The sequence below is a fragment of the Capra hircus genome, chromosome 3, assembly GCF_001704415.2.
Source record: "Capra hircus breed San Clemente chromosome 3, ASM170441v1, whole genome shotgun sequence".
Taxonomy (NCBI): domain Eukaryota; kingdom Metazoa; phylum Chordata; class Mammalia; order Artiodactyla; family Bovidae; genus Capra; species Capra hircus.
This window is the reverse complement of record NC_030810.1, coordinates 62,089,429-62,104,909: the sequence shown is the minus strand read 5'-3', so window position 1 is coordinate 62,104,909 and position 15,481 is coordinate 62,089,429. Positions and strand designations below refer to the sequence as shown.

Sequence of the window (15,481 nt, the reverse complement as noted above, 5' to 3'; positions counted from 1 at the left end):
ATAGCTTTCTGGGCTTGGTTACACCTAGATAGTTAAGATACATATCTAAGTCAGTAACCCCAGATTCTTCTCATACATATAAAAGCACTAAGATCATTAACTTGTTCTTTATGATTAGCAGTGATCTTTGGATGTTCACCCACCCCAGCAAAAAATTCATGCACATTCTGGCTCTTCCCCTACCTCCTATTGAAACGAAGCACGATCCTAAGGAGACCCAAATAATAATAAAGTAGCTGTTAAGCATAGTCGGAGACCTTTAGTTCCTTCTCAAGGGCTATAGATAATATTCTGAGCCATAGCCTGTGTGCTCTCTTCTAGATACTGAAACTCCTACCAGGTGGAAGAAGTTGCCTACATCATGACCAGACTGTATCCGTGATGTAAGCTGCCACAATTCTGAGAACTGGCCTCGAAGTAAAAACAAACCTACCCTGGAACTGAAGATGAACTGTACCTAAAACAATCGAGATGGTGTTGGTCAGATATCAGAGCTGAGTGAGCTGTTTTTGCATGTAGCCCCTTTCACGATGTCTGGAAAAGCTCTTGCCCCTGATTATGTGGGGATGGGGGAGCTGGCCTTTGGCCAGGTGTTCCCTTCCCTACCGGACACAGCATCGGAAATAAAGCTAACTTTCCACCATCCTGGCTTTTGAGCTGTGAGCAGCCACACCCCGCTTTCGGTCACACTATTAGTCAGACATGACTGAGTGAGCGAGCGTACACATAAGCCTTAGCGCCTCAGAGCTATCTGATGGGCTGTTTCCTGGACTATTGTCCTCAGTAAAGTCCTCAAACAAAATTTAAATCCCAGCTTTTGAGTGCTGTTCTTTTCTTCCCATGGACAAAGGGATCAATTACGTATCGTTTTATATACATTATGTGTGTTCAGTCGCTCCAGTCGTGTCTGACTCTGCGACCCTGTGGACTGCAGTCCACCAGGCTCCTCTGTCCATGGGATTTTCCAGGCAATAGTACTGGAGTGGATTGCCATTTCCTTCTCCAGGGGATCTTCCCGACCCAGCGATTGAACCCGGGTCTCCCGCATTGTAGACAGACGCTTAACCGTCTGAGCCACCAAGGAACAGTTGCTAATTCGAACAGCCTGAACCTCTCGGACTCTGCTGCTCCTGCGGCTACCAATAGGAATAGGGTCTCTCGGAAAAGAAGCTTTCGGCCGGTTGGGACTTCCAAGTCAACATAATCCTCAGCTGAAAGTGGCATTTGGGTAAGTAACCGTGACCCTCCTTTCCAAGATTCATGTCCCGTTTCCAACAGGCGTCCTCCTTAGAAGTTCTGGGAGGGTAGAGCAACAGTGGCTGCAGACCAGCACGTGGTCTTATGTGGGGGTCCTCGGTGTTCAGCCCTGGGCTTGGCATTCATTGAAAGTGTCCCTTGTCTTGAACGCATCAAAATACAAATGACTTTTAAAATGGTTAAAGGACGGATGTCAGAATCAAAAGAATGCAGAAATCAAGGAAGGATAGAGTCAGGCGCCCCGGAGGGCAGGGAGTGCGCAGCCCGGCCACCCGGGGGCGGTGTGGAGGGCGCGGCGGCTGCCCAGCGTTCCACCGCCCGCGCCGCTTTTGAAGGTGCTTCTCCTCCGCACTACCGCCCGGCAGCCACTCAGGAGGCCTCCTTCTCCCGCCGCTCCGGGCAGCACCATGGCTCGCGACGTGGAGGCGCTGGACCTGCCGGCGTGGAGCAGGGCCTCAGGTCTGTCCCAGGGACCCCAGTGCAGGTCAGTACCCTGGGGGCGATCGCCGTGGGGGGCCCCTCCATCCTGCGGTCGCTCTTCGGGGGGGTCCACAGCCACCCCTCCCTGGGCTGCTCTCCTCCTTGCATCTCCTGGCGCTCGCACCTCTGCTCCGGGGGCTCGGAGGCCGGCTTGTGCGGAAAAAGTGCTCCAGGACACCAAGTTGAGACGCTCTCCGGACGCGCTCCAGCCTGGAGCTTGGAGACCAGGCGGAGGTGGGGACTCGCGGTGGGGCGGGACGCCTGGCCACGCGCCCCTCTCCCCAAGGCGTACGCCGACCAGCCTGGTGACCCAGCCGCCGGCGCCGCCCGAGCGACCCCGCGACTCCGTGTGCCTGCTCTCCGACCTGGGTCCGCGAGCACCGGGCAGCTGGTGGAAGAATAAGAGAGACGGGCTAAAAGGAGGGGGCCCCCTAGGAGGGGTCTGACTTCAGGGGAGGCTGTCCCGCAAAGCCGAAGTGCGTGCATTGAACTATTTCGCCTACTCCAAACCTCGAGAGCAGTGGAAAGTTTTGAAGGTGCAGGCATGAGCGTGCAGCCCTATCCTTTTCCCCAGGCCAGGAAGCCAGAGGACAGATCAGGTGTTTCCAGGTTAACCGTCAGATGAGGCGCCTGAGCTGTGTCTTTCTAGATACTGGACTCTGAAGAAATCCTCATCAAGTAGATGACTTTCCTGTTCTAGACTAGAGCTTTCTTGCTGCCTTGCTTATAGACCGCTTGCAGTAAGTTAAACCAGGCTGGGCTTTGCCTTCCGGAACAAACAAGCCTTTTCCTCAGGTGGGAGGGTTACAGTGTGGTTAACTCTAGTTCCTCTGCCTGTATGAAAAGGCGTACAGTTCAGACCCGTGGCTCTGCCAGGGGGCCCCACCTTCTTGGTCAGAGCTCCAACCACCCAGCCGTGCAGCTGAGCCTGGGAGGTGCGGACAAACAGGCCTTCGCTCCCCTTTTAATGATCGCAAAACAAATACAGTGGTAGGTTGTTAAATTTTCTTAAAATAGTGCAGAGACACTCCTGACTGTCCTGCGTGGCGCTCTCCATGTTATTACAAATGAACTTAATGCTAGCAAGGAAAGCCAGAATTCGTGGGGAGGATTTACTTCATCTCTGGTCGCTGTCCAGATAAGTATTTACCTAATTCCAAGTAACTCTGGTATGTATTTTTTTAGACTCTGACAGACCAATTTTGAAGTAGATGACAAAATTGTGGTGCAGCTTTTCTTGACAACTTGATACCTGTGAATGTCACATCGAAATAACTGAGTATCAGGTAATTTATAGGGGCTTCCGAGGTAGTACGAGTGGTTAAGAACCGGCCTGCCAAAGCAGAAAATGGTAGGGTTGTTCCCTGGGTTGGGAGGATCCCCTGGAGGAGGGCTTGGCGACCCACTCCAGTATTCTTGAGAAGAATCCCCATTGACAGAGGAGTCTGGTGGGCTACAGACCACAGGTTCACAAACGGCTGGACACAACCAAAGCAACTTCGCATGCACACAATGTAATTTATAAACTATCTCTCTTAACGCTGAGTGTTTATTTTTAATAGAGCGGATGGATAGAAATTGAACACTGCTTCCATCTACCATAGCCCTAAAATCCCTGTTGTAAACATAGGGAGCAAGTTGGTCCTGGGTTTATTTACTATCTTTTGCTTGGGCCGATGAACAGACTTGTGCTTATGATGGGTATGTTGTGTATAATCTTTATTTCTTAAGTTAACTTTAGTTTTTTTCTTAGCATATTTCCTTCAGGAATTAAATGGTTTTATCATGTCCAGTGAGTACCTTCAGAAACTCTCATTCTTAGAGAACACACACTTGGGTGAGCACATAAATAGGTTTTGAAGGGATTCTAATTTGAAATATACATATGTCCGGTTGTGCAGTACCAGTGGCACAGAGGGTTTTGTTTCATCTCAAATAGAATGGAAGGTGCAGTCGGTAAGAAAGAGGTAGGAAAGGTTGTCTGTGGATATTAGGATGCAAATTCTGATGTGTTATGTTGAGAGGATTAACTGTATGGTTCTTGCAGAGGTGCAGTGTGAATTTCACACTTCAGAAGTGCGTGTCCACAGAGATGCTCATCATCTCTGTGGATGATGAGCACAAGTTTGGGGGAACTTGGTATCTCCTTCTGATTGAGGTTTTAGCTCATCTTCCTCTTCATACTTTAAGAGAAGTTAAACTCCCATTATTATGAACTCTCATTTCTACTGTAGAATTGTGCTCAGTTATAGCCAATTCTTTGTCACCCTTTGGACTGTGGGGTGCCTGCCAGGCTCCTCTGTCCATGGGATTTTTCAGGCAAGAATACTGGAGTGGTTGCCATTTTATCCTTGGGGGGATCTTCTCACTCCAGAGATTGAACCCGAGTCTTCTACATCTCCTGCATTGCATGTGGATTCTTTACCTGCTGAGCCACTGGGGAAGCCCACTTTAGTACACCTGCCATAAATCAGGCCCTGTGGTTTGGACCCTTTGAAAACAGGCACATTTCCCACACATCTCCTGACCATTTTCATGCAGAGGCTGTCATAATAGTGCACACTTCTCCTGCACATAAAAGCTGGTAAATCCTGATGAAGTGTTTGAGGAGGCCACATGCTCCTCCTTTGGCATATCAAAAATGTTTTTAACAGTAAGATGACACATGTGAAATGTCTTAAGGAAGCAAGTAGGAAGAATGGGGAGACAAGTAATGTACAAAGTGGCAGAGAATACAGAACTGAAAGTCAGGGGTGGTCATACATGTCAGCTAATCTCTTTGACTAGATCTCTATCTGTGAAGTGAAACCTAGAATAAGATAATTCTTGAAACTTAGTGGAAAAACAGGTCAGTTCTTGTGGCTACAATTTTTCTAGTGGCCAAAGAAAACCCTTTTGGCTCTGAAAGTTGAAAGTGGAATCTTCTTTGAGACTGGGCTGCTCTCATTAGCTGAAGCTTGGCCCCACGTGTCTGTTCCTAAGAATGAGATCACCCTTCAGTGAGTCCTCACATCATGTGTTCTGAGCTTCATAGAGGCAAGTAATTTTATTTCCAGACTTCATTTTCTTTATCAAACGGCAATATTCGTTTCAGTACCAAATGTGAAAAGCCATGTTTTGGTTTGTTTACCTATTTGTTTGCTTTGGCAGTCATTCAGGGTTTTTCCTTCCCACTTTCCCCAGCCTGCCTCCGGCTGAGCTTTTACTGTTCTGAGTTTGGGCCCCATCTCCTTTTCCCTGCGTGAGGAGAGCTTTGTGGATGTGTTTCCCATAGATATTTATTCCCTGTCAGCTGGGAAGACTGCTTCCTTTTTTCTCCTTTGAAGCTTGTGTTTTGTTATCTCCCCTTGAATACATTTAGTGATTTTAGCCTAAAACATTTATCAGATAAGAGTTAGTGACTAGTGAGGCTAAAGACTCTGGAAAATTGTCCTTGGTATAATTCCAGAGGACCCACAGTTTAAAGAGTGGGCTTAAAAAAAATATCCTATCACCTATAGCAACTAGAGGGAGTTGCTAGAGATAGCGTGAATCTAGGGTCTCCTCAACTGGCACTGAGGTGGGCTTGTCCAAAGATAAGGCAAACTCATCCCATTGTTTGAAGAAAAATGATAAATTATAACTTTGTTGTTGCTGCTGTTTAGTCATTGTGTCCGACTCTTTGTGACACCACGGGCTGTCACCCAACAGATTCCTCTGTCCACAGGATTTCCCAGGCAAGAATACTGCAGTGGCTTGCCATTTCCTTCTCCAGGGGATCTTCCCAGCCCAGGGATCAAACCGGTGACTCCTGTGTCGGCAGGCAGATTCTTAACTTCTGAGCCACCAAGGAAGCCCAATTATAACTTTAGTTACAACTTGATTACTTCTTTTAGTGTTCCTTCTCCTTACGGAGGGTCATCAGCATGACCCTGTTATATCAAGCACTTACTGGAAATGTTAGAGAAACCAAAATGTAGGCAATGGTGTAATTGCAGTCATCTTTTCCAACTTTTACTGCATTTGGAATCCTGTGGTGGCTCAGACTGTAAAGCATCTGCCTGCAGTGTGTTCGATCCCTGGGTTGGGAAGATCCCCTGGAGAAGGAAATGGCAACCCACTCCAGGACTCTTGCCTGGAAAATTCCATGGACGGAGGAGCCCGGTAGGCTACAGTCCATGGGGTTGCAAAGAGTCAGACACGACTGAGGGACTTCACTTTCACTTTCATTGCTTAGAAATGGAGTTTTGCTTTGCTTTTGTCTCTGACATGGAGAGCTGATTCTTCAGGCTGTGTTTTCAGAATACATGTTCAGAACGAGCACTTTGAAAATGCCAAGCCCTAGTTCTGCTTTCCTGCTGACCTGAGGCAGCAAAGTAATGATGGGAGATGATTTTATGGGAACTTGGTGGCACAGTTGTCTTTAGGGAAATTCCTGAAAGTTGTAGCATGCTCATCTTTTATGGGTGACTCTACAGGAAAACGAAAAGCCCCTAGTCTGTTTTCCGGGTGTTTCTCAGAATTAGAATGAGCATGTCATTTTTGTTTTGAGTGCTGTGCTGAGAAGGTAACTATGGTTTCTTTCTTTGACTTTTTTTTTTTAAACTTACTTTTAACTGGGGTTCAACTACCCTAGAGCCTGAGCTATCTGGACATCTCTTTTTCTGTCTTCTGAGGTTAGCAAATCTTGAGAAAATAAGTTCATTATAGGAACTAGAGTGAAAAAACAAACAAACAAACAAACCCATGTGGAAGTTTGGGATTGCGTTAAAATCTTCCGTCTGCCAGATTTCCGAGGACATTCACCCTAGGGTCAGCATGATCATTGCTGTAGAAACCCCGAATTTTCGTCTGCATTTACTTGCCCTGATTCTCGTCCTCCTATCCACTGCTCACAAACTAAGGGCGGGGACATATTGGATTATCCGATATGTGTTATTAGGCTCTGTGAAATAGCTTATTTTAACTCAGAATGATAACTTTGAGAATTCATGTTAATCACCCCAAATCAAGAAAATATGGAATACTTGAAGAAGAAAGTTAGTATTACCTCTGATACTACTTCACAGAGATTACTAAAAATTTTTTTTCTGATTTATGCACTTTTAGACTTTTAAAATGTCTACATATAGCAATAAATGTCCACATTTTTGGAAAAATGAAATCTCAATATGTTGATTTTGTAACTTTGAAGAAATCTAACAGTATGTTGTAGACATCTTTAAGTCAATACAGAGTTACAAAGAGGTTTGCAGTGAATATTTTTTGTAACCATGTGTTTGACTGGTTTTTAAACACTTGTAATATAAATCCATAGAGTTTTAATTCCAAGATCACAGATGCTCTTCTGATCTCATTCTCTTTTACTGCCAAGTGTCCTTCTTTACATTTCCTTTCAATAGATGGTTTTTGTGTGTGTGTTATTGATAAATAAAATTGAAGATAGAGTTTAACCATTGTGACTGTTAGTAAGTTTGTTGTTAAATGACCATTGGCTAATTTCTTAAAGTTATAACTTTTTATGTTAAGATCTGTCAGTTATTTTCATTGGCTTCTGAACTTTCTCATACTTAGAGAGGCATGTTAAATTATATTTTTAAAAATTCTATCTTATGGTTCTATCAACTTTATTTTTTTCAATGTGCCTAAGTTTTATTTTTGCATTTGGTTTCAGGGAAGACTCTAGCTTTCTCTCTCCCCAGTGGATCACAAATTTTCATAACAATTCATTGAATAATTCATTCTTTGGACAGACTTCAGGAATATTAATTGAAACAAAATAAGTTTTTTTATCAGCAAACCAAGCAACTAAACTATCTAAAACCCTCTAATATATCTTGGCTAAGATATTTTGATGTTGGGAGGGGTTGGGGGCAGGAGGAGAAGGGGACGACAGAGGATGAGATGGCTGGATGGTATCACTGACTCGATGGACATGAGTCTGAGTGAACTCCGGGAGATGGTGATGGACAGGGAGGCCTGGTGTGCTGCAATTCATGGGGTCACAAAGAGTCGGACACGATTGAGTGACTGAACTAAACTGAATTGAAGATATTTTCAGTATATTTTAAATTTAATTTTTTGTATCAAGGATTTTAGACTTTCTATTAGATTTTTTTATTTGTTGTTATTTTATTATTATTATTATTTGATCTTAATGGGTGCTGGCCAAGGAAAAGTTCACACAATTAGGACTGTCATCTTTTTTCACTGACTCATTTCTTTTTTCCAAAAAATATTCACTGAGCATCAGTCATGTGTTACCTACTCTGCGGTATTCTGGGAATATAGTCATAAGCAAGACTGGGTCTTTATGAAGTTCTCTTGTAGGGAAGACCAAAACAAAGATTTCAAAGTCAGTTATGAAGGAAATTAACTGATGAGAGAGGCTGTGGAGAAGTCCTATTTTTACAAAGTGATCAAGGAGCCCACTCTGAAGAGGTGTTGCTTGAGCTAAGGAGTGAAGGTGAGAAGGATCTGGATGTGTGGGGAGTTGGGGGGATGGCAGAAGGGTAGGTGAAGTGGCAAGTGGGCATGCCCAGAGCCAGGAGGGAGGTGTAGTGGGGTGTGAGGAAGAGGAAGAGAGGGTATGGGAAGGAATGGGCAGGGAACTTTTAGGCCATGGCAAGAGGGCTGGATTTCAGTCTGAGAGCAGGGGGAAGCCACTACAGGGTAGAGGAGTGATATCTGCCTTACACTTTTAGACTTCCTCTTCTGGCTACCACGTGGAAAATTGGGAAACTGGTGTAGTTTTCCGGTGAGGGATGATGATGCTGGGCCCAGGGAGTCTGCAGTGGGTGTAGAGAGAAGGGAGCCACTCCACGCTGTGTTTTGAAGGAAAACTTGCTCAAGTAGGTATGAGGGTTGACGAAGACGAAAACTCAAAGCGTGACTCTGGAGCAAAAGTTCCTGGACTTTGCTGCATGTTAGAATCGCCTGGAAAGCTTATCAAAATCTCCATGCCCAGTCTACACCTGTGTGTGTGCTAAGTTGCTTCATTCATGTCCGACTCTTTGTGACCCTATGGACTGTAACCCACTAGGCTCCTCAGTGGATGGGATACTCCAGGCAAGAATACTGGAGTGAGTTGCCATGCCCTCCTCCAGGGGATGTTCCCAACCCAGGGACTGAACCCGCATCCCTTAAGTCTCCTGCACTAGCAGGTGGGTTCTTTACCACTAGCTCCACCTGGCTTATACCTGGTCACCAATTAAATCAGAATGTCTTGGCACTGAAACCTTTAAAAAATCCCCAGATGATGACTGTGCAGCCAGTGTGGAGGACCACTGACAGAATGAGGGTTTGCAGCTGAAACATCTGGATGGATGGATGTCATCATGGTGTTGAGCACATGTGCAGAGAAGAGGGTGGAGGAACCCATTAGTCATGTGGGTGGAGTTTCAAGGAAGAGTTTGGCGAAGGGAGCCTGTTTGAGAGAGACATTTGCTGGAGATGTGAAAGTCCACATTGTGTAGATAATATTTAAAGCCACAGGACTCCATGAACTCTTCTGGAAGAGAGGATAGAAGAGCCCTGGGCTGCGTGTCCTGAGGCACTCTGGCATCTGGAAGTCAGAAGGAAGAGAAGCCAGTGAAGGAGACTCAGAGAAGCTCAGTAAGGGAGGGAGAAAACTAGGGCAGTGGGATGTCCTAGAAGTGGAGAGATGAGGTTGTTCCAGGTGGTCAACTAGATCAAGTGCTGCTGAGCCACCAAGCTGCGTCCTGGGAAGTGGCCATGGAATCTACAGCAGGAGATGGTTCCTTCTGAGCGGGTCCAGAATGGAAACCCAGTGTTTGCTCTAGAGAATCTGAAGCACAAAAGTACCTCGACAACATTAAATGCTGGGTTCATTCCATCACATGTCTTTATTTGTTTTTTCCGTCTCATTTCAGTAACATGACCATTTAGAAGTTTCCTAAATTTATGGCATAGGGTGCTGTGGTCTGCCAAATTGTCACACTTTTAAATAAGATAAATTATGTTGGAAACATTAGTTTATTTGAATATGCCATTTTTCCCCTTCATTCCTGACCGTCTTATAGGCCATTGCTCTTTAAGAAATACTAACTCAGGGATCAAAAAGGGACACTGGACAAGGATTCTTAAGGGATTCTTGGATCCGATTCTTATTCTAAATTGGATTTTTATAGCTGGGGGCAAACTGCAGCCCCTAGGTACGTTAGTTGCCTCATTTGTGAAATGAAGAAATGTGAACAGGTAATCTCTAAGGTAAGAAGTTCAAACTGGGTGCACATTAGAATCACTTGAGGAGCTTTTTAAAAGCCCCAATGCCCAGGCTGGATCCACACCAATCAGGCCAGAATCTCTGAGGGGAGAAACAGGGTATCAGTACTTCTGAGGTGCCCCAGGTGACTTGGTGTGCAACCAGGTGTGGAAACAATAATCTAGCTCTAATACTGAATTATTCTGTCCTCAGTATACATGCATTCCTGCCCTCAAAATCAGGAAGAGGGGAGGAATGAATAGTGGATGGCAACAGTTTCTGTCCTGGGGGATCTCAGACTTCCTCACACAAGAAGGGATTAAAGGCTACTCTCCACAGAAATGAGGGGGTAAAGAAAGAGGTGGAGATGGAATCCAGGAAATGTGGAATCCAATTTGGGAAGAAGGCGAAGAGAATTTCCAAACTGATGGCCCCTGAAAAGGAATTATAAAGCAACCCATGTAGCTGGAGGGTTTCCCTGGTGGCTTAGACAGTAAAGATTTGCCTGCAGTGAAGGATACCTGGGTTCGATTCCTTGGTTGGGAAGATCCCCTGGAGAAGGGAATGACAACCCATTCCAGTATTCTTACATGGAGAATCCCATGGACAGAGGAGCCTGGTGGGCCCCAGTCCATGGCATTGCAAAGAGTCGGACACGACTGAGCAACTCAGACACATGTAGTTGGAACAGGAGGATGAGGGCTACAGGAATGATATCTCTGGAGGAGAAGAGAATTGACAGGATGCCCAGCCTGGTTGACTACTGAAAAGGAGCTGGCAGATTCATCAGAGTTTGATGCTAAAGCCGTGGTTGGTATGTGGAAAACTAAGCAAATGAGGAAAAAAGCAGTTAACTCCAGAAAGAAAATTTTGTAAGTGAGAATGTAAAATCACAGTGTACTGATGGCTCAACTCTAAAGAGTATTTGCATATTCACTTCATAATTTCTAAATGTTAATTTATCCTAAATTTTTATTAGAGCTTTGTTGGGAAGATGAGAGGGGAGGTAAACTGTGAATGTTGCCTGGTGGGGGCCAGCTATAAGAGCTATATTCTTATTTCTCTCAGTAGGATATAAACTGATAATATCCAAAGAGGAAAAAAATATGCAATAATATTATTTAGAATTATTAAAGTAAATAGAAACAACAAAAACCCAAATAAAAGTGGTTGTCCCTAAGGGGCAGAACTAGGAATGTGGTTCATTGTAGTCCTTTTAAAATTATGTGCACAATTAAGTTGAGGGGAGAAATGAGAGTGGCACCAGATCCTGGAGAGCTACCCAGATGTCGGTTCCTGGAAGGCATCCTGGTAGTACTTTTCACTGTGAAGAGGATGCAGGAAGAAGGATAGACTTGGGAACTGGTTCACCCTACTTCCCCTGCCCTATCCTCTGTGACTAGGAGGTACTAGTTATGAGTTAGCAAAAACATTCTTCTCATACTGCTGCATGATACGTGATATCTATATAGACATGATAAGAGAAGAGTTGCCTATCAGTGTTAGTTTCCATTTATTTGTTGGAGCCAGAGGAATAAACATCAATTTCTCTCAACATCAGCTGGAATAACAAAAGAGCAACCACATCTCAGTGGGGCTGCAGTTCTGAAATACTCGAGAAATCCTCCCAAATATTTTTGATAACTTATCCCCATCGGTTAAAAGGACATCTACCCTCTCTGAATGGATATTTACTTATATATTGTATGTAAAACTCTTGAGAGTCCCTTGGACTGCAAGGAGATCCAACTAGTCAATCCTAAAGGAAATCAGTTATGAATATTCATTGAAAGGACTGATGCTGACGCTGAAACTCCAATATTTTGGCCACCTGATGCAAGAACTGACTCATTTAAAAAGACCCTGATGCTGGGAAAGATTGAAGGTGGGAGGAGAAGGGGGCAACAGAGGATGAGATGGTTGATGATATCACTGACTCAATGGACATGAGTTTGAATAAACGCCCGGAGTTGGTAATGGACAGGGAAGCCTGGAGTGCTGCAGTCCATGGGGTTGCAAAGAGTTGGACACGACTGAGCGACTCAACTGAACTGAACTGAAAACCATACATACTATAAGACAGGTAAAACGAGCATTTTAAGAGATGCGACTGATGAGGGTGTTAAAAAGAGTTGCTAAGTGCAGTGACTTTATGGTGTGATTATCATTCACAACATCATTATATAATGTCTTAGGGTACAATATATACACTTAGGGCCAGGTTCATCACGTAACAATAGTAGATTTTGTTAGCATTTTAAATACTCTCTTGATAAATCTATTTATTTCCCAACTTTTTTTCAGATCAGATTTTCATTTCATCTTTTTTTAAACTCATGGCCAACAAATGTTGTGTTAGGAAAATGTTAGCTCTCCCATTTTCTTGATGTAAATTTAGATTTACATTAGTTTTACAAGGAGTCTGATGTTTTGCAAGAATCTTTATTCCCTTGCTCATTTTACGAGGATTAACTAAAGTGGATAATATACTCCAACAAATGCTTAAGTGGGCTCATATAAACCCTAAGTGGTGGGAATGTGCTGCAACCAAGTTAGGGCGCCACCTGCTCTGGGAACCTGCACTCTCCCCCCATATTGCCTCGTGTACTTAAGCGAAATACATGCATCTGACTTTCTGACCATGTGAGGGGATCTTAGGTGTATAATTCATACACTGAAACTTGTAAATCTTAACTTCTCTTTGCCTGGTGAATACAGTTAGAAGCCCTAGCCCTGTCCTCTCCACTGTTATCCCAGTGGACAGTCTTGTATACCTGCCTTGTGTGTCTACACCCCACTTTGGAGGTCACTGCAGTAGAAAACAAGCTTTCATACCTCTTTATGAGTAGGGGAAGGGACTTACAAGCTGAAAAGAAGTAGCAGTCTGAGCTGGTTAGCATATTTACTGAGCAAATTGTGCTCATGGGAACATGGTATCATCACTGAAACTGGTATGTGTATTTTTCCAAGGCAAAGGTCAAAAACCTTCACAGGTTCCTTGGGGGTTTATGATCCTAGTAAGGTTAAGAATTGCTGATAATTTGTTCTGTGTTGTTATTTTTCAAAACTTCAAGCTTCCATCAGCTCTTTTGGCTGTTGATTTGCTAAAGTTGGAATTGCCCTTGGTCATATGATTGCCTTAAAATATGGTCATATGCATGCCCTATGTTTAAAACCCTTCACCTACTGGAGAACTAGCGAAAATCCTCAAATTGAGAAGAATAGGTCAAGAAAGAACCTTCAAACGTAGAGTTTAGAAAGCTTACACATTTGCATTTTCCTTGAGATACCAGAATTGTTTAACCTAAGTATCATTAATATTCTTTTCTGTATTTCTATCATTCTGTCATTAGTTGATCATATTTGACTAATACTAGCTTCCAGGTCAGAGTAGGCAATGGCACCCCACTCCAGTACTCTTGCCTGGAAAATCCCATGGACGGAGGAGCCTGGTGGGCTGCAGTCCATGGGGTCGCTAAGAGTCAGACACAACTGAGCGACTTCACTTTCACTTTTCACTTTCATGCATTGGAGAAGGAAATGGCAACCCACTCCAGTGTTCTTGCCTGGAGAATCCCAGGGATGGGGGAGCCTGGTGGGCTGCCGACTGTGGGGTCGCACAGAGTCGGACACGACTGAAGCGACTTAGCAGCAGCAGCAGCAGCTTCCAGGTGGCTCAGTAGTCAAGAATCCTCCTGCCAGTGCAAGAGACGCAGAAGACATGGGTTTGATCCCTGAGTCAGGAAGACCATCTGGAGGAGGAAATGGCAACTCACTCCAGTATTCTTGCCTGGAGAATCCCATGGACAGAGGAGCCTGGCAGGGTCGCAAAGAGTGGGACACGACTGAGCAACTAAGCACACACCTGCCTCTACCAGTGTACATTCTGTGCACACCCTGTATTTCAACTGTTGGCTCCCGTATGCTTGAGGGGAAAGGTTTCCACGCTGCCCTTTTCATTTTTCTTTTTCATAGAGCTAGGAGTACTGCACTTATTCTCTAAACGTGTGTTCAGTTGCTCTGTCGTGTCCAGCTCTTTTGCCACCCCATGGACTATAGCCCGCCAGCCTCCTCTATCCATAGGATTTTTCAGGCAAGAATACTGCAGTGGGTTGCATTTCCTTCTCCAGGGTATCTTCCCTTCCCCAGGGATTGAACTGGCAGGCAGATTCTTTACTGCTGAACCATCAGGGAAGCCCTTTTGTCTACCTCAGTGAAAAACGTCGGGAAGGATACAGGAGCGTGAATGATTTAACACCATGAGCGATCCCCATGATCATTATCTGGTACTTTGCCCTTTTTTTTCTTGCCTAAAACTTATCTTCTTTCATTGGTCTTCTTAGTTTAACATTAATGTCAGTTACCATTTCTTGAACATTTAGTGGCCATATTAATTGAAACCAGCAGCTAGAAGAATTATGTGAAGCCTCTTGGAGCAGTTGGGCTGCATCAGTTTCCTTTTGTCTGTTCCAGGACCCTCAATGCATACTTCAATTTGAGCACTTAACACATTTTATTGTACTCTTATCTCTTTACATTTCTCCCTTCCACTGGACTGAGCTCCTGGAAGGCAGGAGAATGTCTCTTGCAGAGCTTGGCTCACACCTATTCACCAAGCACTTGACCTACTGCCCCTATGTTTCTGCCACTGTTTTCCAGAAAGCAGCCTCCTCTTTCTTCAGTACAGGATTTCTCACAATGGGGGCTAGGAGTATGTTCTAGGGAGGAGTTTCCATGGCCTTATTTTCAGGGTGCTATCACAACTTTGCAGATGCCCTTTTCATTTTATTAAGTGAAAAGACATTGTGAATCATCAAGATGAATACATTAGCTGCACGGAGCCACTGAAATGATGGTGGTAAACACTAAAGCCCACAAGGCTTCCACAGGACTGTTCTCAGGGGTCTGAAGTTTCCTGTTGGAGGCTGTGGCTCTCAGGCACAGTTAAGATGCCACCTTATTCTTAGAAATGCCTCCCTCAATGCTCCTTGCCGAGAGCCCTGTAGCATCTACCACTCCGTGTATTAGGACATGTAATGGGATTCCTTCTCTGGCTTTCTGAATCCGTCTCCCTTGCTTCCATGATACATTTTTTTTCTTTTGAAAAAATTTATTATTTAATTGGAGGATAATTGCTTTACAGTATTGTGTTGGCTTCTTCCATACAACAATGTGAATCAGCCATAAGTACATATATGTCCTCTTGAACCTTCCCCGACCCACCCCCTCCACCCCATCCCACCCTCTAGATTGTCACAAAGTACTGGGTTGAGCTCCCAGTGTGTTGTAGAGCAACTTCCCATTGGCTGTTTTACACATGGTAATGTATTAATATATGTTTCAATTCTACTCTCAGTTCATCCCACTCTCTGCTTTCCTACCTCGCTGTGTCCAAAGTCTGTTCTCTGTGTCTACATCTCTATTTCTGTCCTGCAAATAAGTTCATCAGTACCATTTTTCTAGATTCCGTATGGTACTGAGCTAACTGATAACTTACACGTTTGTATTAACAAATCTGTCTCTCCTATCTGATGCTGAACA

The 15,481-nt window shown here is 44.4% G+C and overlaps 1 protein-coding gene across 1 annotated transcript in view; it reads left to right on the top strand.

The window, feature by feature from the left end:
• Positions 1,594-15,481, top strand: part of MCOLN2 (mucolipin 2) — a 63,518-nt gene continuing 49,630 nt past the window's right edge. The window contains exon 1 of the mRNA XM_018045686.1: positions 1,594-1,741. Coding sequence (XP_017901175.1) covers positions 1,665-1,741 — 77 coding nt within the window. The 5' untranslated portion in view covers positions 1,594-1,664. The remainder of the gene's footprint in view (positions 1,742-15,481) is intronic.